General features: G+C 41.1%; 1 protein-coding gene across 1 annotated transcript; it reads right to left on the reverse strand.

The window, feature by feature from the left end:
• Nucleotides 1-1278: 1278 nt before the first annotated feature.
• On the reverse strand, nt 1279-26129 carry LOC137792109 (protein diaphanous homolog 1). The gene is made up of 11 exons (XM_068587576.1): nt 26001-26129; nt 18989-19084; nt 18724-18818; nt 18193-18294; nt 17604-17843; nt 16944-17073; nt 16643-16768; nt 16369-16532; nt 15759-15891; nt 11330-11419; nt 1279-3395 (listed from the first exon to the last, which is right to left on the reverse strand). The coding sequence occupies exons 1-11, from the start codon at nt 26050-26052 to the stop codon at nt 3208-3210; spliced, it is 1416 nt and encodes a 471-aa protein (XP_068443677.1). The 5' UTR covers nt 26053-26129; the 3' UTR covers nt 1279-3207.
• Between the last annotated feature and the right edge of the window lie 254 nt (nt 26130-26383).

A 26383-nucleotide genomic window follows, 5' to 3' on the forward strand; every position in this document is an offset into this window, starting at 1 on the left:
CTTCTGACGGAGCAGTCTCAATTATCTTTTCATGGATTTTTTGGGGGGGGAAATTCAAACTTTACTATAACATTTTTATGTATTTTGTTATGACATATTCTATGACTTTCATGGTAAAATATACAATATTATGTTATTACATAAGTTAGACAATCAACTTTTGTTGATTGTCTAACTTACTAATTGAAGACTGTGAGTTTTTATTTTACCATAACATTTTTTTGTGATGAAAAATCACCAGTGTGCCGTGAGAGATAGTCAGATGTGCCGCATTATAAAGACTTTTTTCCGGAATATTATTTCATTATTTTTTTATAACTTAATGACTGTTTAAGAGTCATTAAGGAGGAGTGTAACATATTTTTATTAAACTCATTCTTTCCAAGATTTTTTTTTTTTACCACATTACTTTTTATCACAACTATATTATTTATAAGTTTATCATCTTCCCAACAGACTGCCCTGTAGGTGATTCCACTTTTCAAGTGGATTGAACAGAACAGTACCACCAGAGAATAGAGGACATGGCAGACTTTTCTTTTGCAATTGTAATAAAAAAGCAGATGCAAAAAGTTTCTGTTTGAACAAGGAGCAGCCAGGGAGAATATCAGAAAGATCTAGGAGATGTGGAAGGAAAGATGTTCAAAGAATAGAATCAACTCACCTTGCAGAACAAAGTCGGGAACAGGGAAACTTCTCCAGCTATTCTGGGTGTGCATCCGTGTAAGCGGTATAACACAGCAGGGTATTCCCAGAACAGGCCTGTACTGGCTGAGCTTTTTTTTTTGCAGGGAGGAGAATAGTGCAAATCATGACTTATCATCGTACTGTGTTCCATCATACAAAGAACGGTGTGGTTAAACAGTATTTGAGGGTCCGAACAGAAAGGCAGAGGGGACACCAATGATGAGGAAACCACTTACACCTTCAGGCATTTATTGTTCAACTCTTCTCTCCCTCTCAGACAGTTTTATGAGAGAGGCCATGTATAACACTGGCAATCAATGTTGGAAATTTCTCTGGAAACAAATGCAGCCATGGAAAATACTGGAAAAAATAAAGTATTTTGGCAATAAAATTACACTCAGACTGCAAAGTGCTGAAACTATCTGGTATTTTACTGCAAAATGTGTTTACATAAGTGAGAGGGAGGGAGGAGGGATTCACTTTGGCAAAAATACAGGCATAAAACTGAGCTAGAAATTTCACACCGACTTGATCCCATTAACACGACACGTGACGCACACACTTTCAGAATAAGCCAGTCATATATTTAAATTACGTAATAATTGTTTAATAGTTCTGTGTAGCAAACAGAATGACTATGTGCATTATTCTGTATACAGAGCAAAAAAAAATGTCTCCATACAAATACAATAAAATAATCAAGTGTAAAAATTCACATAGAAAACAATCTCTTTAAAAATTAATGAATGAAAGGAATGACTCGAATTTGAAAACAGAAATATTCCAGTAAAGTTCTGATTCTTTAAAATAATTCTCTTCTTAATGTTGAAAACGGCCAACTTCCAGTATCTGTTACACACATCACCTGGCATCGCCCACCTGAAGAGATGGGCAGAATAAGAAAACAGCAGACCGGCCTCCTGTTTCACTACAGCTACAAGATATGTTGTGGTTGAGAGCTAATTATTTTCAGAGTTACAGGATTAAAATGTAGTACAAGCATTTGATCAGGTTAAGGATCCTTTCTGTACCTAAATAAACTTATTGTATTATTTTGGTTAATTGTTTCATAAAGACGTTCTTCAAACAGCAGGTTGATAAGTTTCTATGTCATGATGGCGACTGGGTATTAAGCCTGGGGTTAGTATAGTTTTGTGTTTGCATAGTTATGAATATGGAGCAGCTGACATCACCTCTACAGCTTCCTGACAGATATTACACCACAACATCATGGCAACATGTATGCTGGTGGCTATCGAATACAAATAAGAGCGAGGCCGGACATTCAGCAACTACTGTTGCAGTTCAGTGGGAAAAAAGTGGGTGAACAACACAAATACACATTCTTGTATCAGCAGTTTTTGGGACGTTTTCCAGTGTGCTATATCTTCAGCAGAAAGACCACAAGGCTGTTTATGAAACCTAGGATTTATGACAGCATGGTCGGTACCATACAGTAATTACAGATGGCAACACACACGCATGCACTCAAACCCAAAAGCACAAACACAAATGTAGGAAGCCGAGCGTGCACATAAAACTAAATTTAGGTGGCATACTTCACACACTCAATCTAATGCAAAAAAACATAGGCTGTAAAAAGCAAAACATTTTTGGTTTAACCGAATGTGGAATAACTTTCTTCTCTAATCTATCTCTACTTCCCTCTGGGGTTTATAGGAATGTTTATGTGAATGGGCGCGAGCACGTTTTCTTCATGTAACGTTACGTTATATGTTGTGGGCACATGTGGTAGCTTAGACAAGTTTGTGTAAATTATCTCTATTTTTATGTGACCTCTATCTTACGCATGCACACCAGTGAACAACATCCCTTCTCAGGAAAATTAAACAAACCATGAAACACCCAGGTGATGCTGATGGACTCTTCCACACAGCAGCAGTGTGAACTTTGACCAGACAAAACCAGAGAGCGAAAAGACAAGACTGGATTTGTATTGGTTGGCACTTTTTTTCAATAAACAAAGCAAAAGTAATTAACATTTACAAACAGTAACAAAGTATATCACACAAGTAAAAATTAAAAAAAAGTGTAATGTGGTCTTGTCCTTTATAAAGCACCTGCAGGATCTGCCAAATTCCAGACACTCCCAGTTTAAATTTGGGATTTAGAAAACACCCACAAAGAAGGGTGGATTCCTCCGGAGTCTTTGGAATCGCTGAAGTTGGCCTTTGTTGAACGACAGGTGAATAAAGTGGAAGATAAACAGACAAAAAATACATGAACGAACATGTGAACATGCTGAAGAAAGCAATTAAATCTTTCTGACAATGGAAAAGATCCAGAGGATGAGGTGTGAGCCCTGCCCTCATCCTCTGCCACTCCCTGTCCTCCCTGAAGAGGCTGTCAATGCAACCTTATTAAAGATGGTCCCGTTAAGACAAGGGCAAAACTCTGACAAAGTAATCTCAGAATGATAATGGCCACTGGAATGGCTACGAAATACATCGGTGTTTGGATATCGCAGGTGGAGAGTAAAAAACTTTCCGCCTTGTGTGCTTAATTGGACCGAGAGAGAGTAGCATCCAGTAACTCCTCTAACGACTCTGCTCCCTCTGGTTTAGGCTCTTCCTTCTCCTCTGACTTCTTCTTCTTAGCGGGCTGTTTGCTGGATGAAGGCGTCTCTTCCTGCATTAGCTCTTTGGCCAGGATGTTGGTCACTGCATGACCAGCTCGTCGGTGGTTGGCTGACAAAGAGAAATACGGAGTGAGACATATTAATAACGACATTAAGAGGTTATGTTTATAAAATATCAAGTCCATAGAGATATGTCAGTGCATGCCATGAAGTCACATATCTAATGTTCAAGCAAAAAAGTTTAGTTAGTCAAACACCATATCATCAGACAGGTACTTAACCTTTTTACTGACTGCACACACACAAGCATGTACGTTTTGAATAATAAAACACAACACGTATGCTCCATTTCTTTCCAACATACAGATACATGCACTACTGTGACACACAGACACACAAACGGCTTAATAGTACAGCTGTGTATGTGTGTGGATTAATATGACATCTGCGCCAAACGCACTGCTAATGTCAGCTTAGCCTCAACTTGATCTGAGCAAAGTGTGGAAAATGAGGAGAAGAGGAAAGACAATTGAGGCACGAGAGACTTTTAGAAGTGGGATATTTGAACACAGAGAATGACGGAGTAAGATGAAGGCTGGGACACCATGAAGGGCAGAATCCCGTGGGAAGATTACAGAGGTTGGGTTGAATGAAAATGAGACGAACATGGATGGAGAGCTTGAGAACAAGAAGGCATGAGCTGTAAGGAATGTCAAAAGAAAGTATAGAATAGATCATAGAAAAATTGTGGCTGCTGTGTGGAAAATGAACAGGGAGGCACTGAGTAACAGGGAGTGTGACAGATTGTGCCCTGAAGATGCTGCCGTGTTTTCTTCTTCTACCTGCTTACTCTGTTATTTCACACACACACACACACACACACACACACACACACACACACACACACAGCCCTTATCTGTTATTCCCTCTCTCTATCCTTTACCACGCTTCATTTCCTGCGTGGGAGGAGTGCTGTGCAGCAGCGGCCATTTCAAATTATATAGGTCAGTTGGAGATTGTGTTTGTTATGTTAGGCCTGGTCTGGCATGTTCAGAACTCAGACAGAGGCTATGAATAAAGGGTTGACATTAGTACAGGACACATTTCTTCTGAGTACACACATTGATGTAATGTGTTCCTGCTCCTACCGATGAGAAGAAAAAAAAAGATCCATCCAACAAGGTCATGATGCAAACTCATAGCAATGCACATGCAAATGAACCATGGAACACAATAACAAACCAATATTTGACACATGGTTCTGGAGAGGGGAAAAAACACACAAAAACAAGTTACCGAACAGGTCTCCAGAACTAGCTGCGACAAAGACACAATTGAGTCTAGGGAGAAGGAGGAGAAAGAGGATTTGAAGGCTTAGGGTCAAGTTTATAAGTTTACTTGTCTTCTTTGTCTGTGAAACTCAGCTGGACTGAGGAGCACAGACCGCTGGAATGTCAAATTAATGTTTCACACAGTTTCCTTGTAGATTCTCTCTCGCTCAGTCAACTCTTAAATATGTCCTCCATATCTATTTATGTCCCTTTCCAAACCTCGTCTCCCTTACTCATCAACGTACTAATTAGAAATTATGCAAATGACCCAAAAACTGAGAAAAAGAGTGTGCGTCAGTGTGGGTGTTATTCTATGTGTGTAATGTGTCAAGCTCGTGCTAAAAAAATCCAACCCGCAGAGGAGAGCTCTTCAAAGGCTGTCAACCCAGCTTCTCTCCTTTCTCATCCTCCTCCACTCCCTCTTGAGAGAGAAGACAGAGAGGGGGATAAGAGTTGGGATCAGATGGTTGTAGCATTGGATGCAGCATGGGTAAAAGATTCATTTAGACAGAAACCTGCAGATTAAAGTAATGGCAGGAACATGTTTCGTGAAGATGTGCAAGTCTTCTCTGTATTTAAATACAGTTAAACAGATGAACTCAAACTATACATCAACTTATTGACTTATAAAGTTAATTTCAATTATCACGTTACATATAGAACAGATATATAAAAATAAAGTGTACCATGTATACTTTCATTAAAAAAGGGAAACTAGTTTTCATAAACAGCTGGGCACTTGGTTTTTAGCTAATGTTACTCAAAGAGGTGTTAACAGTGCTTTGTTGGGGACCAACAACAAAATAGAAAATGTCTCCAGACCTTTATTAGAGGATTGCTTTGGATCAGAGCCTGTAAATTGCCAAGTTACCATTCATTGGAAATGCGGCTTTCAGATGAGACTAACACAACTCAGAAGGCTCCTCTTGTCGTGACCCGTCACACTGAACTCTTATTAAAAAAGACTCATGTGGCTCTGGAAGGAGCCGTCCAAGGCCTGAGAATACAACCCTGATGTTAAAATATACAGCTTTGAGTTTGTCCTCTTTTTTTTTAGTTTTTTAATTCATCTGTTGCAAGCCGCTCGACCTTAAGAAAGTTGAGAACCAAAGTCTCTGGAGTGCCCCTTTAACACGTGGCACGACAAACATAGGAAATACTCAGCATGTGTATCCAGAAACTAGCTGTGATGTTGACTAAATGATCTATGCACTTGGCCTGATGCCCGCTGTGTGCTGCAGTAGGAAATGAGACGTCGGGACTCACAACAAAGACTGTTTACTGGTGAATGAACGAGTTTTCCCATTGAGAGGCGATCAGCGGCATAAAGAGTGAAGTGAAAAGATCATCTGTAACAGATTACACTCCGGGAGACTAAATAATGACTGCCTGACGAGGGAAAGAGCTCTTTGTTGTACAGTATTGCGAGTCTGCTGACCTTATGAGGGAAAAATACAGAAACGGGGGGAGAATAGCAAAGAGTGAATTTGCAGTAAAACAAGTGTAGGGCAGCTTCAGATGAGATGCTCACAAGAACCAATGCAGAGGCCTGTCAAAGCCATACAAAGTTTCAGTTTGTTTCTAACCTAAGACCACCTACTAAACATTGTGCATGGTGTGATACCAAAAGTTGAGAAAGAAGCAGCCGTCTTTATTCTCTTAGCTTATTGTCAGTGACAGCAGCTATAGCAAAGCCCTGGATCCATGACACCATGATAACAGTGACACTACTGGCATGATGGTGTATTTGCAGATGTAGGCTGGACCTCCACTAGTGTATCCAGTTAAGCAGGGACTACTATCGCCCTCCTCAGGCAATGCTGTGTAACACACAGCTGCTCTGCACTAGAGGACGCTGGGAAATAGTGACATCATTCATCTAGATGGGCTGCTGGCTTGTGACTTGTGTTAGTATTGACATGCAAGCATGCCTTTTATGCCCCCCAATAGGCTCAACTGGTGCATATGTGTGTATTGTCTCAGTGGGCATTTGAATGTGACGTCAACACTGCTTCAGTAATGACTTAATTGATGAGCTTTCTCCTATTAGTCTGAATTATCTTCTCCTGTGTGTGTGTGTGTGTGTGTGTGAGAACATCTGTGACAGCACAGATCTCTATAGGGGCATTTCTTTTTTTTAGGAGCAGACCGTCTGCAAGGCCAGCGTGTGCCTCTTTTGTTGTCGTCCCTTTATCTCAGTCTCTCTGTTGTGATTGGTGCTTTGTCAACTAGTTGTTACTGTGATTGGTTGCTCTGGAAAGGGTCATGACCCAGCAGATGGGTCCATAGTAAGTGTTTAGACACGTAATTCCTCTACACACGAGTGCCCTTACGCTGCTTTAAACATATACACACACAAATTTGGCTGACGTAGCCAAGCTAACCAGGACAGACTACAAACTACTATGTTGTAACTTACAATTACAAGCAGAGAGCCACAGTGTGACAGGGTTTGAAAATGTATGCAAGGCAGTCTGTCCTCTGAAACGTGTCTGTGTGCATGTATTGGTATGCAAACATCTATGTGTCTTTGTATTGGCATGCAAGCATCTGGTGTGTGCCTTTTGTCTTTATGTGTTTAAAGAGAGGAGGGTGGGAGGGGGTGGGGGGGGTAGACAGCTGAGGATACCCCATGCAGTCTTCTCATTCAACAAAATCAGCACAAAGATACACACAGTGAGCTGAGGTGCAGGTCAAAGGTGAGAAGGTATATATCGTCCGCAGACTCGTGGCTTTCCATTCAGTCACAATGCTATGACACAATAAGCATGACTACACATTCAATAGGCCTTTTAACACAACGTTGATGACGTTTACGGTTGCCACAGCTGTGAAGAGAGGAAAGAAAAAGGATTGGAAGGGATGGACATACTGATATGAAGACCATTACATGCACAATAGTGGTCAAAAAGACAACAATCATCAATTGAAGACAGTGACTTTTAACTCCTAAGAGATTTCGTTGGTACCGACGGTAATATGAGATGCCCCCTGATGAAACAGCGTCTGGCAGTATGAAGTGGCTATTCTGATTATAAATGAGATGTATTTTATTAAAGAAGCTAAAGAAATTTCACTAAACAAAGAAGTAATAAGCAGCACCTTAAAAACAGCCAGATTATTGTACCCTATCTAAAATAAGTCAGAAAAGGCTGTGTGATAACTTGGCATTACGATATGATTTAAATTAGTTTATTCATATTTTCACATTGCTGGAAATACGAATATGCTTGTAACCACTCAAGTTGTTTTAGGCAGTTGACTGTAAGAGATAACTCATTGGGAAATACAAATGGATATATAGTAAAGCTTCACTGGTGTATTGGCTGATATAAATACTTTTTCACATTTGGGGAACTCTTATGTAATGCTTTATTAAATGCAATATTAATACCCCAAATGTCTGATCAATTCTTTGTGAAAACATCTCGACACCAACCTCAATACTTCCGTTACGTTTAATGCAGACCTACTTAGTCTCAGCACCTGTTAATGCACCACAGTGATTGTTGGGATATGAGGCCACTGAAACAAGTTAAATGTGTGGCTCCATTGTGATGCTGCATTACGTTGCAAATAGAAACCATGACCCCTCCTTTGCTGCTTTGCCTATGTATAGATCATTCAAGCGGATGAACCTGTGCTTTATGTGTGCACACTCAGTTCTTGACATCTGATCAGTAATGCCATGAACACAAGAGTACAAATTAATTGCATTTTAACCTCATTGAAAAGTAATTACAGTGAGATTAGATGAGCAACTGGTTCAACTGGTCTCGGGGCTAGTGGCATGTCTCACAATCAGAAAAGGGGGAAGAGATGAGGACACAGCTCACCAAAAATGATGCCACCTTTATGACATCTTACAGCTTCAATCTATCTCGCTCTATTTAAACAAAACAGCAAACCTTTTTCATCATTAATTCACATTTTTGAGAAAATTCATTATTTTGTTCCTCCTCCTGATATTGTGTGTTTGTTATTACGTTACAAAAAAGTTTTTAAAAAATTGTCATATTTTGTCATATTTAAATTTATTTTCTTGTCTGTATGCAGAAAATTGTATCGATGTAATACAAATTATGGAGTAAACACTAAAATACTCTCCATGCTGGATAGAGGACTGTGTTTGGCCCGCTCAAACAGGCTGCCTCTGGCGCCAGAGTCAGGATGTGCCTCCTCCTGCTTAAATTAAGAACTCTGACTCAACCAACTTGTCACACACACACACACACTCTTATTGTGTGGGTGAAGGACTTCCAGGGTGTAAGCAGCAGTGTGGGTAACTAGAAAGGAGTGGCCTTTAAACATATGTGAAGAAAATATAAACTTCATACAAAGTTGAGATTGCCCCAAAAACCACAGCAGAGCTTCACACCCTCCACATCAGCCATGGAAAACCCTGAACTTTGGCAAAAGAAAACAAAAATGACAAGACTGAGGGAAAAAAAGGAGACAGGGAGGAGGCACGGAGCAGAGCTGTTATACATACAGCCACTTATATTTTCCTACTCTTTTCTACCACAGATAAGCATACAGAGGGAGGAAGGTTCTCTCTCACTTACTTGCTCTCGAACAAACATGAAGGTATTTCCTGTTAGGAGTGTGAGGTGACCAAACAGTATTATGGGTGACTGAGTGAGCCCTCAAGCGGGCCCCATTTTCTCTCATACCGTGCTCCTTTCTCTAGCTCCCGCTTCTCCCACCATTTCCTCTTTTAACTGTTAAGTGGTGACGAGCCCGAGCAGTCTGTGATTAAAGAAAGCTTGCTGCACTTGGTGATAAACTCAGAGCAGCTTTGTGGACCACTGAGGACCACTTGTTACAACCCCTGATAAATTGTTACGGGCATTACTGCTAACAGGCTATAAAAATGCACTCAGTTAATGAAATAAATAAAGATGAAAGACAGAGACGGAAGGATAGAAAAAAAGAAAGAGTGCAGTCTGCCCTGCGGCTTTGTGCTATTCCACTCTGGAGCGCCGCTTCACATCTGGCTTCTATTGAGGGAGGTATTGGGTTTCACTCACTCTTCCCTCGCCCCCCTTATGTGTGAATACTCAACCCACACATGAATGCATGTGAACACACACGAACACGAACACACACACACACACACACACACACACACACACACACACACACACACACAGTATCATATTACTATCCTCACAGCTCACACTGCCTCGTGTTCATTTGCGTGGTCATACTCATACACAGACACATGATCCACAAAATGTGAACTGGATTGCCAGGGGGACACCCAGCAGAATGAGTAGAGAACCAGATAAATGGACTGAACACGTGGCCTGAACGATAATAAGTCTGAATTTTTGCTTGGAAGTATGTCCTCATATACAGCACATGGACTTCTGGCTGACCCAGTAATGACAAAAACATAGCTGTCTTGGAACAACAAGTTTGTTCCAAGACAAAGTGGGAAAAGATTTTGAGTTGAATGATTTTGATGGTATAGATTTTGCCGTTCAAAAGTTTGGGGTCACATGGAAATGTCCTTATTTTTCAAAGAAAAGCACTGATTTTAAATGAAGATAAATTAATCAGAAACATACTCTATACATTGTTAATGTGGTAAATGACTATTCTAGGTGGAAACATCTGGTTTTTAATGAAATATGTAGAGAGGTGTAGGTGTAGAGAGGCCATTTTCCAGCAACTATCACTCCAATGTGCTAATTGCCTTAGAAGACTAATTGTGCAAAAACAACTTGTACAATTATGTTAGCACAACTGAAAACAGTTCTGCTGGTGAAAGCTATAAAACTGGCTTTCCTTTGAGCAAGTTGAGTATCTGGAGCGTCATATTTTTGGGTTCGATTATACTCTCAAAATGGCCAGAAAAAGAACTTTCATGTGAAACTCGTTAGTCTATTCTTGTTCTTAGAAATGAAGCCTATGAGAGAACTTGAAAGAAACTGAAAATGGGTCTGAGTGACCCCAAACTTTTAAACGGTATAGCATTTTCAGACACATTTACTTGGATTTAACACCTAACATAGAAACGTGATGTTTTGGGGTTTTTTTTACGTCGGACTTGTTTAAGGTTCATGTTCAGCAGATAGATTTCTAGTGTTTAATTAGAAATTAATCTGCTGAAGAAAGTAAAGTGCAAAACCCATTTTGAATGAAGGGGGCATTTGTATTTTCTTTATACTTAAGCATGTTGTTCAATTATGTTTTGCCAATTGCCAAATCACTTATTCCACTTCCTTAAACATTCAACCCACACTCTGGTTCATCCTCCTTTTCTCTACATTCATCCCATCGTTTCCTATTCCACAAGAGCCACACCCTCGCCAGTTGCTCCTCTCTTCAGTGTCTTCCTGCCCACACCCAACCCTTGGCACCCTCTCTCTTTTGTTCATGTGCCAGCCATCCGTGGACTTGCATTTGCCCCCCCTTAACCATGGCCACAGAATACTATGACAGCCCAAAGTCTCTGAGCCATGCAACAGATGGAACGGAGACGTGGGGGACACAAACAAATCTGTTCCTGTGTGTTGACAGAAACGGAGAGACAGAGAGGAAGAGGAAGAGGGAACAAATGAGTCTCATATGCTTCATGTGTTTCGCTATAGTATGTGAAATTGTGTGTGAAAGGAAACAGATATCTGTAAACCAGGTAAGGCATGGCACTTTGGAACACAAGCATGTTTTGTGAAGATGAAGTGCTCTGCTTGTGTACAAGTACCTGCTTGCCGTGGTCCTCTCTTTCTCCTGAAAGCAGCACCGGACTGCAGCGCCTCCAACAGGCCATCCATGATACCAGTTTCATCACCCTCTGTAAACATAGCATCAACAACATCAACAATGTATCAACATCAGCAATGCATCAACAAACACTGGAATAAACCAATTAATGGAGACATGTTTGAACTTCTATTCGTGTCACACACACGCCACTCACTTACCAGAACCATGTTATTTTAAATCAATACAACTCTGAAATATACGCTAATCTTCTTCACCAACAACATGGGAGTGATTGGTGTTTTTCCTAAACCCTCTACCTATTGTTGTTTCTCAGAGACACGCCAACACACGTTGGCAGGAAGGTTAGTTAGCCACGTGGACAAATTAGCTACATTAACCCAGATAGGCAGTGACCTAGTTCAGCTACCGTCTCTGCTGGGGGCTACATGCTGCACTTTCTGGGAGGTAAGCTCTAAAAATAAACAAACACACCCTTATTGGAAAGACTGACCCACTGAACCCAAGTCTCATCAACTTTCAAATACTACATAAATGTGTAATTGTGGCTTATAGTTAAAAGGGTGCCGGCTGGAAATTAACTTTGTGTCTGTGTACAGGTATAGTTTGTATGGTAGGGGAGGGGGGCGGGGGTTGTTTACTGTCTTAAATCTGAGATCAGAAGAGAGAGGCTACATGTGTGGGGGAGGGTGGGGGGGGGGGGGGGAGGAAGAGAGAGCGAGAGAGAGAGAGAGAGAGACACTCCATGGCAGTGCTGCATGCCTGTTTTGTGGGCAAGATTCAGTGGGTCATCTCAGCGCTCAGGCAGATGGTTTTCATTATTTGTTTTTTAACCTGAATAGAGATAGAGGGCTCTAAAAAGGGGCCAGTGATGTGGGGTTAAAGGTTTATGTTGTCACCTCCCCTACCCCCAAACACACACACTTTGCTTCTGCTACCACACACACACACACACACACACACACACACACACACACACACACACACACACACACACACACACACACACACACACACACACACACACACACACACACACACACACACACTATCTAATCCTGCAGTAAGCCATGAAGCAGATGGCCAGTGGTCTCGCCTGTCACGTCAGAGAAAGTCTCCCTCACACACTCCACAGGACTTCCACAGCTCACATACACCCCTTAATGTCCATGTCCTGGAACTACACAGATAGTTCATAATGATGTAGGCCATGCTTCACTCCTTTTGGGGAAGCACATCTGGCCCATTTACACTCAACTGTTATCACATGTTTGGCTTAAACTAGTGGTGGAAGCACAGAGACACACAAACCTATTTGTGACTACACTGGAGGCGATAGAGGGACCAAACAATGACCTGGCTGTGTACAAAACAGGCTGTGTGAATTCCCTACTAAAACTAGAATGCCCCATGGCCAGTGCACTGTATTGCATTATACATGCTGCTCTTTAGTGATTTTGTTTGACTGTGGCCTTTGGCAACACTATTTCATCAAGCCATATTCATTTTTAAAGGGAAGCTTTACAATGTTTGGTTTGTTAGCGATTATAAATAGGACTAATAATGGGGAAAAACACACTTGTTGTGTTCAATCACTTGTTGATAATCATATGCTCTTGTATTCAAATGTTTCTTTTGGGGAACAGGTATCAGGTTTATGGTGTTATTTTGGGAATCAATACAAAATTGCGCTAAAAATGGGCTCAAAAACTGTGGTGGCAAAGTCAGAAGAACAACGACGAGGATTGGAAGAAGCACACACACACACACACACACACACACACACACACACACACACACACACACACACACACACACACACACACACACACACACACACACAATACAAAGAGCAAAGTATTGCCTGAACAAAGTAAGAACATAAGATGGATTAATTAGTGTAATGGAATTAGATCATGAGCTCTTAAATATGTCTCGTTGGACCTGGTCTACATTGCACGCACGCACCACAATCCCACACATGCACGCTGTACACATGCAGACGCACACACACACACACACAAAGAGGGAGAACAGCATCTTGGATGGAGCAGTAGCACCCCTAATGGACTTTCACACTATAACAGACAAGGACATGAATGGAAACATTTACAGAGAAGAGAGGAGTTACAACAAACAAACAAAATGAGAGAAAAGAGTAAAGACTATGGGAAGGAAAATAAGTGTTCAAGTGGGTTGGAGACAGAATTTGGATCTTCCTAATGTGCCATGATCGTGGCCGTCTTTCACAGTGGCCTGCAGTGAGGCAGGCTACCCAGGCTTATCCCATCTCATCCTCTCTGTCACCATGTGCTTTCCTCCTCAACTCCTTACCTCCTTTTCTATAAGACAACACAGTCTAATCCTCAAGAGAGCATCTGCTGCCCTACTACGTTCCTTCCCTCCCCCACACCACTCTCTCAGATGCCCTCTGTGTGGAGTACGAGCACTCCTAGTGGCAGTTCCCATACCAGCATCTTTGTGGGTGTGTATTCTTTGCCACGTACATGAAAGCACATAGCGTCACACATTCAGTTTCTTTTACAGTAAGTACTGACACCTAGCTGTGGAAATGAGAAAAGACTAGTTGCTAAGCAGTCTGACGTGTTTTCAAAGAGAAGTATGACAGCCAGGGACATATCTTTTATTATTATTATTATTATTAGTATTTGTATACTAGTATGAATAATATTTATCAGAGGAAATTATAGCAAATGTCCCACCTAAGGCATACAATGAAGCATACATTTGGACTTTTGGGTGTGGCAGTCTGAACTTCCATGTTTCATGGGAGACAAATAAAGCAATTAACTATTGAATAATGAAAATGTTAAATAAGTAACTATCTCTAAGGGATCTATAATTTACAATAACTACCATCACATGCTGAGCATGTGGGCAAACTGAAGCTGCAGTGAATGAGTGTGTCTGTCTGACTTGCATAGGAATGACAAGGCTATGAAATGCAAACACACTCTGACCTTCCAGGGTTTAACCAACAACTGGTATATTATCTCCACAAAGGGACAGAATGTGAGAAAGAGGAACGTTCAGATAACGCATGAGATAGTGGTAGAGAGAGAGAGAGAGAGAATAAAAAGGTGGGGAATTGAAAGAAAAAAGGGATCAAGGAAGATGTGAGCATGCAAAAGTACAGCTGCTGTAAACAACATTTGTGTAATAGCCATCCAGAATGATGATAATAAACAAATACTAGAACAACGACCAGGTGTGTGTATGTCAGATTTGTGTGTGCTTAACAATACAAAGGGGGGTGTTGAATGGCTCTGGGCTACAGGGGAAGTCAAATATGCCACCTGTATGTAAATGATCTCTGGCCCACTAATACACACACACACACACACTCATCTTTGAAGCACTATTGTGTTCCATTCACGCATGCCTCGAGAGGCTGAACATGATATTTGACTACCTTACTTTCGACCACAAAATGTTTTCTCCATACTTTAAACACAGACACGCAATATTCCAAGTGGAACCTTGGTGCTTGCTGCGTCTTTAAGAGCCCTTTAAATGAACGGCGGGGGGAGGGAAAGGGAAAAAAAGAGGGAATGGTGAACAAAAGCAAGAAAGAGAGGAAAAGCCAGCTGGAACATGGAGCTCTAGGAGAAAAGCCAGAAAGACTTTTCGTAAAAGAGGTTTTACAAAGCTGACACACAGTTACTCATTCTAACACATTAAGTGCATAGGCACTTCTCCCACACATAGGCAAAGCAAAACAGAAACAATAACAAGAAAAAAGAAACTAATTCTGTGACACACGCATATACAAATACACACACGCACTTCGGCTGTAGCACATTTTGACTGTGGCGTCCCAAGAGAATAACCAGAGAGAGGAGGAATGTACCGAAACTAGGTCACAGTCTGAGAGAAGCAAAAAAAGTGCCTGTACAACTGTGTCTGCAAGGCAGGATTTTAGAGTTGACTGTGTGTATGTGAGAATGAGCGAGAATGTGTGTGCGTTACATGGGACAATATGCTGCATTTATCGAGGTATAACAGCATCTCATAGAAGAGTGGAAATGTGTTTTTGGCGATAAAGAGATTTAGGTGTTCTTTCAGTTCTCTTTTATGGAAGCAAATCTCTCGTTCCCCAAAGGAGCAAAAAGAGGTCAGGCGGTTTCTTATATACATCATCCTTGTCCTCACTTTCTATTGAAATTGTTACTTGCATACTAAAAAACACAAGTCATCAACATTAGATTAACTCCGGTCTATAAATACTGATGGGTTGTTCTTTCACACACACAAAGACACACACAGATAATCCACAAAAGCATGGACTCTGACTGCCCCCAACTGGTATCTTAAGGAAATACAAACTGAGACAGAGTGTTTCTCTTGCTTTCGCACGGGGAAAATAGACATGATCGAACAATTATGACCTGCGTTGATGTCAAGGAGCTGGTTCTTCTTGAGTTTTTCCTCCTTCTCCTTCTCTGCCTTTTCCCTTGCCAGCTTGGCCCTCTTGATCTTCTCTTCAGTCTCCTTCCTTTTCTGATTATCCTTTACTGCTTGCTAGTCGGGAAACAAAGAGAGAAGGATGTCAGGCAATGTAAAGATGCAAATTGGAGTGTAAAAAGTTTTTAAGAGTAAGAAATACTAAATTGATTCTTAGAACAACGTTTTCACACGTGTGATAATGTGATGGATGCTGTTGTGCAAAACTTAAAAACCAGTGGATTGCAGTTATCCACACTAACTAGTAAAACAAGTTATCGCCTGCGGGAGCCCTCCCAAACGGCACATTTACAGTTGATGTATAAACTGATAATATAATGGAGTCGCTCTCATTCATTATTATGTCAATACAAACAGGTGTGCTGCCTATATTTCTCTTCCTTGTCATGTGTTCCTCTTTCATCTACTTATTTGCTTTTGACTCATTTGTGTGTGCGTCTTTGTACTGTATGTGTTAATGTTGATTTGTGGGCTGTCAGTAAAGACTGAAAACCACACCTGCAGATGAGTTCATTCACATGCTTAAAAACACACCTGGAACATGTTTTTAAAGGTGTTGAGGTCTCCAAAGAATTCCTCAACGGAGATTTTTCTTGGGTCAAAGACAAAGTACTCTCCCAGGTCGTTATATTGCTTGTCCATATTCTTATGCAGCATGTCCAGCTTCTCAAACTGCTCGTGGGCGGTAACCACAAAACTGTGGAAACAACTTGTTAAGGAACAAAGAATATATCTTGCTGTGTCTACAAGACATAACAAAAATATTTTATAATCAAAAGATCTACTGGTTGACTGAGTAAAGAGGATATAGACATCTTCTCCACAAACTGGTCCTTGTCATTTTGTGGAGGGGGAAAGGTTTCCAGATCTTTTTCTAGGTTCTTGATCTGACGCCCCATCAGCTCAAGGTTCTTCTGAAGTGTCTCTGCAGGAACTGCAGAAGAAACATTAATGATGCAGAGCACCTACATACATGGCTTATAATCACTGATGTGTTTCATATTAATTAGAGTACACTGTATTCATAACATGACTGCAATGTGTAACCAGGGGTGGGCATGAATGATAATATTGAGATTTATAAACAATCAATTAAATGTCCTATGTACCTCTGCTGGCCTTTTCCACATGGATCAACTCGTCTGCAAAGCCCATGACCTCAGGATACTGCTCCTGACACACATCAGCTAGGAAATGGAGCAGCGTCTGCTTCAGATCAGCTGATTTGGTGTCACGCAGCTGATTGGGAGAAGGCAATCAATCAAAAGTGTTTAATGTATGCATGTGCTATCACTGCACTTTTCTTTTTAAAGATGTGTGTAAATGGCTGTGTAAGATTAAGGTTTTCCAACATTCCAGCATTTGTGCACATTCGTACATGTCGCTTATTTCACATTGTAAAAAGATAGCAATACAACAGTAATGTACTAAGGAAGGAGGTAAAGGGCAATCTGCACATGGTTATATCTGTGTTTTATATACACACTACATGCCTAAAGCTAGTATTGAAAGGCATAGGGGGCAATCCTTGCATGTTATTATCTATGTATGTGGTTTTATTTATGTCACTCAACTGTATAAAACAGATTATTATGGCACTAGAACGGATTATACTTTTGTTTTTGTTGAGTAAAAGTATAGATTTGACATTTATTGGACCCAGTTGTATGTAATTTCCTAAACATCAGCATTTGCACACAAAAGATCAACATTTGCAGTCCATTCAGTTTATATTCTGTGTTGTATACTGTGTCTACACCTCAATTTACCTTGCACAGGTATGATATGGAGAAACCGAATGCCTTTCCATTGCGGGAGCCAGAATTCATATAGTTCCCGACGAGGAGGATGATCTCTAGCAACTTGGTGAAGCTCTGGCTTTTACTGAGCTCCTCGCAGGCTGCCGTCACAGACACCACATCTGGCTTGATATTGTTCAGCTGCTCCTCAAACTGCAGCTTGAACAGGGTGGCCTGAAGCCGTGGCATCAGCCGCTTCACACCGGACATCTAGAGAGAGAAAAGAGGGTATGTTTGTTGCCACGTAGATTGTGTGTGTGTGACTAGTTCTGTGTGAGTGAAGGGGGTTTCCTTCATTACTCACATCCTTCACAGTAGAACAAAGCAGTCTGTGTTTCACAGCACGAGGATTTTCTGTGTCTAATATATTGACAACGGTATGACTCAATCTCAGTATTTCAACATTTCATATGCCTCATTTCCCATGACACCGATTTCCTAGCTATGCGTGTGGTTGATCATGTACAAGTCCCCTGATAATTCAAACAATACTGATTGGATAAAAACAAAATTGTTTTTTGCGTGTTTTTTTTCCATTTGTGTATGTACGTTATCTCACCACTACTCCAAACTGCTCAGACTCAGCCAAGTCTTTATAGTCATCCTTCATCTCGGCCAGGACACCCAGCTGCTCTGCCGCTGGTAGTAGTTTGATCAGACTCTATAAGACAATGAGAGCAAAACATAATGTACATGACAATCACGATCTGGGTGTGTCCCAAATTAGACACAGAGACACAAAGACATTGATTGACCTTAGACATAAAATTCCACTGTGAGGGACAATCACACATTAGCCTCGAGGATTCAATGTGTGAAGAATCTCGAAGGTCATGCGTTCTTATGCAGCGATGCATGATGCATGTCTTACGCTGCCAGTTCTCTTTTGTAAAAGATAATGTATCTCCTCAGTAGAGGTTAAATAACATAAAATTAGAAATGTCACAATGAAGGATAAATCTACAAGACAGAGGCTGGCTGTCACTGGGCATACTAACTTTTGACAGCCAACACCATATTAGAACATACAAGAATGGTTGCACAGACAGGCCTTTATATACCAACACTGGGTCTGATTTGAACTCTGTACCTGGACCATGGACTCTGTGAGGACCTTCTCATTAACCTCCAGGATGGCGTTCTTGATCTCCTCATATGGGACACGGAATGATCCCAGGAAAATGGCTGTATGAGCAAACACAGTGAACAACACTTCTCAAAATCCAATAGGGATTCAGTTGAACACACTTAATTGTTTTCATTTCAATTAATGTTTTTACGGTATACTTTTAAAGAGCAATACCATTAATGTGGGTGTATCAGGTATTTAAAAAGATGGGGATCTGTGGACTTACAAAGGTTCTGTGAGCATTTGGAGTCAAGAACCTTCAGCTCCTTAACCTTCTTCTGTAGCAGCTTCTTTTCATCTCCGCCATCCTGCTCCTTTTTGGCTGGGAAAGTGGATAAAGAAATGTGGAGGGTGGTGGTAACATTTAGAGAAAGACAAAAGAAAGAGAAGACTTTGTTAGAAATTACATTTCATGATGACTTTTCTTTTTTTATGTGCGAGGATGAGTAAAGCTGGATATAAACAGAAAAACATGTTGGAAAAAAGCGTAGTGGGGAATTCAGTGGGTTCCTTAAAAGAGAGAGAAGTGGGTAAGAGGGACGGACAGAGGGCCTATGTGACTCTATGAAAACTGACAGACTTGGCACAGCCTTCACTTTTATCATTCCCTCCCAACTATATGGTATCATGGAGGTGTTAGAATGATTGTGTCAGTGTCCCTGGGTTATGATGGAACTGCTATGCAAGGCCTGCAACGCTGGAGGAAAGACTTCTCGTGTGTGTGTGTGTGTGTGTGTGTGTGTGTGTGTGTGTGTGTGTGTGTGTGTGTGTGGCAAATACAGTCAGACGTTTGTCAGCTGAAAGGCATTGAAAATGTGTAATCAGCCTACACACACACACAACACACACACAGTACATTACAACACATCACACACTGCAGAAACGCTTTGCGTTAACTTGTTCTGACAAGGTCAGGATTGTGACTGTACGGATGTGTCGGCTAGTGGGGGTTAATGTGCACTGGATGATAATGAGGAGTGAAAGATGAACACGCACATGGGTTTAACCACTGGATAGCCCACTGACCTGAGGTCAGCTGAGTACTGGAAGTCACAGTTGTTCACTTGTTTCTGTCAATATTATCCAACCACTCAAACTCAATTTAGCAGTCATGTGAAGATGCAGTACAAATACTGTAGTTAATTATTCAATTAACAAAATAAAATTGGCAGACGAAAGTAATGTAAATTACAAGGTATGTATAAAAAATATTTTTTGGGGATGGATTTACAAATATGAGTAGTTGTTTGTATCTCTATAAAAAGGAAAGGCCTTAGCTATATGGAACAAATGTTAATTTCAGTTTTTGGTTGAGGTTTTTCGACATTTTATAAACAATCTGACTTTTAATTTCTAATTCAAATTTAGTTTTTCCACAACTATTCCTGTTCATTCGGTCTCAAAAAATCATATAAGAAACAATGGTCTTAACCATTTCCTATATTTCCCCTGTTTCTGGATCGCTAATACTTTGATAAACAATGGAGGATCAATGCCACCCACATGTTTCCTGTCTCTCATTAGGTTTTGTCTAATCCTGGATGTGGCCCTCTCCATGTCTTATCTTTGTTAAGACCAGACAGTAACAGGAAACAATAATTACTGCGAGGAAAACAGTCAGCAAGAGAGTTGGTATAGCATGTCCAGTACGAGTATGCGGCCTTATTTCTCACCATCTGTCTGAATCACAGTGACAAACAATACAAATCAAAATCAGCCACTGAGTCCACCTGTTTCCACTTCCTGGAGATGACCTCATGTATTGACATCAGATGCTAACATAAGTTTTTCACTAGAGCAGACAAGACTATCTGGACTTCAACAACTGTGAGCTCTGTACATAATGACAACATGTTGTAGAGACGGACCCATTTAAAGCTGCTTAATTACCACTGTTACTGACACTTTATCCATTCTAGATTAGGTTCACCTGACCTTCATCTCCTTGTACTGTATGTGTGGCATTTTTTCTTCACTTCCAACATTCTGTCCCATAATCTGTCCACATTCAACTGCAGCTTGCTTGTGAAACATAGTGTCATAAAAACAACTACCCAGTAGGTATTCTCCACACAGACAGAGATAACCACTACAGCAAAACAGCACATTCATCCATCTGCCCATCCTTCCATATGTCCAGTCAACCAGTGCTTTGTCTCTACGTAAGAGGCCAATCAGTCAGACAGTCTGTTAACAAGGCTGGGCCTCTTAATGAGCTCATTTCACCCATTCATAACATCCACTGATACACAAACAGTCCTTCAGTCAGTGGACTGTGGCCTCAATAAGTCCTATTGTTTGATTCAGCTTCAGCTTTGTGAATCTCCTCTCTCAGACTCAACCATCACTTGTATCTTAAGTTTGACTCAAACCTTTAAGCAATCTTATCTCTGTTCTTCTACCGTTAGTTTGATCAGCTGTGCGCATCACAACCATGCATCAATCATACTATTGTGTCAAACACTCCAGCCACCGTCTCTGCTGAGAGCAGGAAGCCACGGCAGGAAGTCCACTATTACGCACACAAAGGGTAGAAAATTATATCAGGACATCTGAGAGGAAACAACATAATATCTTTGCACAACACACATAAACAGAGCAAGTCACAGCTGGAAGGTTATGAAGAGACTTAAAGGAAGTGACAAGCATCTACAAATAAACATCTCAGAGACAATGACACAAACACGGATACTTAAAATAATCTACTTATTCAAGAAAGTAGCATCTAAAAAGTCAGAGGAAAAAGATCAAGAGATCAAACATATTAGTAAAAAGCTTAAATCTGTTCACACACATAAATATACACATGCCAACTTGTACAGATGGACAAAAACACATGCTACAGTGCAGAGGATGTACACTTAATGGTGTATAATCTGATAGACTGGCAATCCAGTTAGTCTGGGACAAGACTAGTGACCGCGTGATGCCATCATGTCACTAGGTCAGTGTGTGTGTGTGTATGTTTGTGTGCGCGCACATCTCAGAGAGATGTAGAGCCGGTGAGGAAGCATGTGTGAGTGTGTGTATATCCTTGCTATCATAGCTACAGTGCCAGCTGCGCTCTAGCCAATGAAATCAGGCGCAGCTATGTTGACATCACGGCTGATTCATAAAATGGGGTCTGGTGTGCAGATTGTAAAATGGCTGCTCTGTGGTTCCCACATGCTCAGTGTTCATTTCATTTATGAGCCTATGGCACCCCTGGTGTCGGCTATGAAGCACTGCACCATGTTACACTTAGTCATTGTGGGGGAGGAGAGGAGTCGTCAGAGGCAGAACACGTGTGGTTAGACAGACACACAGAAAACATGCACAAGCACAAACAAAACAAACTTGTGGAGTGCCAACATCCTAACATCCATGTTGTATTTTCCTTGCTGCCTTTTTATTTTACTGTCATACAAAGAAGACCAGTTTTTGTGGAAAAATAAAAATCACCCCACACACACTTTCCTGGAACACTTCCCCCCTCATCTCCCCAACAGCTGCTTGGCACAGAGAGATGATAGAGATGGGGGGGCTGTGAGTGAGTGAGTGTGTGTGTGTGTGTGTGTGTGTGTGTGTGTGTGTGTGTGTGTGTGTGTGTGTGTGTGTGTGTGTGTGTGTGTGCGTGTGTGTGCATGAAAGAAAAACAAAATTCTTTCCTTTTGACTTCTGTTTGTAATTAGAGGAAAAGAAAGGAGAAAAACAGCGATGGGGAGAAGAGATGAAGGAGGGGTACACATGATCATGAGGAGCCAAGTCATGCAGAGGTCTCTGTCAATATATAACCAAGTGTGTGCGTGTCTGTCTGTCTCTATCTGCACAAAGAGGAGTCTGTTTATCAGTCAGCAGGCATGAGTGTGTCCTTCAACCCCCTCCCTCCTATTCTCTTCCTCTCTCATTCCCTCACTCCTTAAAAGGAGAAAATGTGTGGAGGAGAAGGTTATGGGTAGCCAGGCTTGGAGAAAGAAGAAAAATAAAAAAAGACAAATGGACAGAATCAAAATGAGAAAGAGAGAGAAACACAAGAGGAACAAATGTATGGTACACTTTCCTCCCTTCCCACTCTGAACTATAGCCTCAACTACAAGAATAGTTTCAGTCCTCTCCCAGAAAGCTTAGTCTCCACTCTTTTCAATCTTTCAATCTCTTCTCCTGTTTTTCCATGCGGTCTATTCATCCTCTCATCACCACTCCCTGCTTTCAGAGGGCTGTAGTTTATTTTTAACCCACTAAAAGCTTTCAGATGATGTGCCCTATTGTATATAAATATGTTTTGCATGTGCCCCCTGGTGGCAAGATAGAAAAAAGGCATAATTAACTTTATATAACTTCAAGTAAACTTTTTTTCCATTCAGCATTCCAGGGCCGGAGAGATTGTGTACACTGGAACCGAGAAGAGGGTTTATAGTTACAACATCAATGTCCCGGGTTGAGCAGTTCTTTGGAAAAAGTTGCTGAGGTTGCCCAATGGAAAAAAACCACACAAACACATCTTTTGCCAACTTTAAACATCAACAAAGACCAAACACATTTCAGAGAAACAAGTTTTGTTTTTTGAAGGTTTACTTGAAGAATGCTTGAGTATTAGTATTAAAAAGGGGAATGAGACAAAGAAAACCAGAAAGGGAGGGGGGCATGAAGTTCTTTGTCTGACCCAAACAGAAGGCCACAACTATGGCAGAAGGACAGCTGTAGCCTTGGTCCCTTTAAACTTTAAATGTCCAACATTATGTCACTCTCTTTATAAGAGTGTGTGTGCTTGCATGTTACAATGTAAGCAGGTTTGACAGAAGAATAAGGGGGTTTCCACGGTAACCTGGGTCTGAAAGAGCCCCTTCATCCTGTTTTTCACTGTGAAAGGAAATGAGGAGGAAAAAAAAAAAAATTCCTGACTGTGTGTGCATGTGTGAAAAGGACCAGATGGCAGGGTGGGGCTGTGAGGAGGGGGGACGGGGGCAGGATGTGGGAGGGCCAGGATGCAGGGGGAGGGCTTGTGGGAGGGGCTAATGCCGTGCTCACTTGCGCACCCCTGGTGCATGAAAAGTGCAACTGCAGGTTAGATTTTCTGCACTGAACTAAATTTTAAATTACCACAATACATTTAGTTTAGAAACATAAAAAATAGCAAAATGTAAAACTAAAAATTACTAAAGAATCTAGAAATTAGCTTTGCTTCACCATCTGCTTATTAGACTTGGCCTGCGGTCTCTAACACACTTTAAACCAAGACTGAACACTGCTGAAATTGTGTTTTGAAAAAGAAGTCTCCAGCCCATAAAAAACAAGTTTGTAAGAATTCATAAAACTTCATTTTGTTATTTAATATTCTTACATAATATACAATTACAAGTATAACAACCTGTGATTTGATTAAATTCAAAATTAAACAAAATAACTGTGGGCTTCTTATCAGTGAATATTGACAACATGGAATATTGTATCCCTCGTTTAAGGTCCAATGAGTAATGTTTTCCCATATGAATGATGGGTATATTTGTAGATTTGGAATGTTAGACAATGTATTAAATGGCTTGGTATTTAATTTCATGGACGACAGCAATTCGCCGTCATGTTTTGAATTTTTATTATTTTGTTAACATTTGGATGAAAGACAAATTCGATATACTTAAAACTGGAAGCACGGTATAGTTAAAATAATCTACCACAGACTGTACATTTCTTATATTTGTTTTCTAGCCTTGAACTAAAACAATTGATATTATATTCTGCACATTATAAAAATAGTATTTTTGTTTTGTGGTGTTATATAGAGTAGCAAGTCTTCTTTTAAATCTCTATGTATTGACTACAGGAGGCACAATGTGTGGGTCCTTCAGTGTGGTTCCTGTTTAAGTGTGGAGTTACAGTGCCCTCCACTGGAGAGATTGGTGTACTGCTGCTAAATGGCAAAAGGTTGGCAAACCCCTACACCTGAATACTGTTTATTACCTACTACTCTATCTCACTCACTATCTAAGTTGTGTGCAAGTGTGTTTGTAAGTCAGTGTGCAAAGACAAAATGTAAAAAAAGAACATATTGACTGTGTGTGCAAATATGTGATGGTTTAGGGAGTAGAACTGGGGGAGACGGAGGTGGAAGAAGTGTGTTGAAGTAGGAGACGGGGCAGATGTTTGGAAACTGTGTGTGTGTTTCTCTCAGGGCCATTCTGACCTCTCTATGCTTTTCTGGCCATGAAGGTCTTCAGCGATGACGCACACTCGGCACGTAACGGCTTCACTGATGAGACGCGAACACGAACACACACACACACACACACACACACACAGTATGCTGCCTGCATTGCTGATAAAGTGCATTACAGTCGACACACCGACACAGCACTACCTTGAACCCGAATTCACACTTGCTGAAACCACACAAACAGCCCATAAATCCCCATAGCAAATAACAGAGGACACAGCCCCCCCTACCCCCACACACAAGGAGAGGTGAGCTGCTGGTGTGCTTATTAAATCAGTCCTATATCAGCGAGTCTCCTTGGGACAGCAGAAAAGATTTACTACAGCAATTACACTGGCTAATTACAAGGAGGAGAGAAAAAGGGAGAGAGGGAGAGCTAGAGAGTGTAAAGGAGGGAAGGAAATCAAATCAAAAGGAGCGAGAGCAAATAAAGGTGTGAGAACTTAAAGGACGAGAGAACAAATAAAGGGGAGAGAGATAAAGAGAAGTAAGTTTAAAGGACAAAGACAGAGGATGTGACCTTGGCCAGCCACAACACCTGAGCCTTGAATAGGCTACATGGAAACAACAAAAAGACAAAAAGGTTCAATGTTAGAACTTCAAAGTCACAAACCAGCTGTGTGTGCCTGACTGAATAACTGAGTGACTCACTGAGTATGTAAGTAGTTTTTTCTGTGGTAGTCTGTGTGGCGCTTTGGTATTTGTTATTCACAGTGTGAATGTCCTTGACGCTGCACTGGCCTTCACAGCACAGTGCTCCCTCTACGGGGAGGAGAGTGAATTACAACATTAAGCAGGCTTACTCACCGTTATCAATCAACTCTGATCCTTGTGCAGTGACATCTACAGACACTTATATATACGTTACGCATGTGTGTGTGTGTAGACTGACTGATGAGATTAGTGTTCTCGCAGACGGGAATGCGTTAGGTCTGACAATATCTCATGTTTGAATGTAGCCTTGAAGAGAAGCAATTAAAAACTGCTAATAACGTGATACTTCATCAATTCTATTAGGGAAAGATGAGTTTGATCCCTCGAACCTTACCTTCACTCAACAAGGGGAAGGGGAGTGCGGGGAGGAGGGGACTCTCGCTCATGTACACTTCATCCAGTCAGTGCCAGTTGCTCCCCAAATGTACTGACATTTCCCTGCTTGTCAAGTGTACTGTCCATCCTGGCCGCTTCTATGACATATGCACATCCATGCAGAAAGTCTCATTTACATGAGCACAGAGGTGGAAATGAAAACTTAGAAATTGGGTTTCTATCTCAATTAAAAAGTTAGATGAACTGTAACACACATGCACCCCATGAGGCCCATTTTGCCCTGGGCAAAAAGGATTAGGTGCTGCGCTCCTGTCAGCCCTCAAATATTCATTATTACCTTATGGAAAGATAGCAGGCAGAGAGCGGGTGGGAGCAAGAAGG

The sequence above is a fragment of the Clinocottus analis genome, unplaced genomic scaffold, assembly GCF_023055335.1.
Source record: "Clinocottus analis isolate CAN_PGR_092001 unplaced genomic scaffold, fCliAna1.0.p SCAF_10, whole genome shotgun sequence".
Taxonomy (NCBI): domain Eukaryota; kingdom Metazoa; phylum Chordata; class Actinopteri; order Perciformes; family Cottidae; genus Clinocottus; species Clinocottus analis.

Coding starts and splice junctions, on each gene's coding strand:
- LOC137792109 (XM_068587576.1), bottom strand. CDS start 26,052: ATGAGCGAGAGTCCCCTCCTCCCCGCACTCCCCTTCCCCTTGTTGAGT. Junction 18,295..18,723: donor TCACAGAGTCCATGGTCCAG/GTACAGAGTTCA, acceptor ATTGTCTTATAG/AGTCTGATCAAACTACTACC. Junction 16,533..16,642: donor GTTTGTGGAGAAGATGTCTA/TATCCTCTTTAC, acceptor GTTGTTTCCACA/GTTTTGTGGTTACCGCCCAC.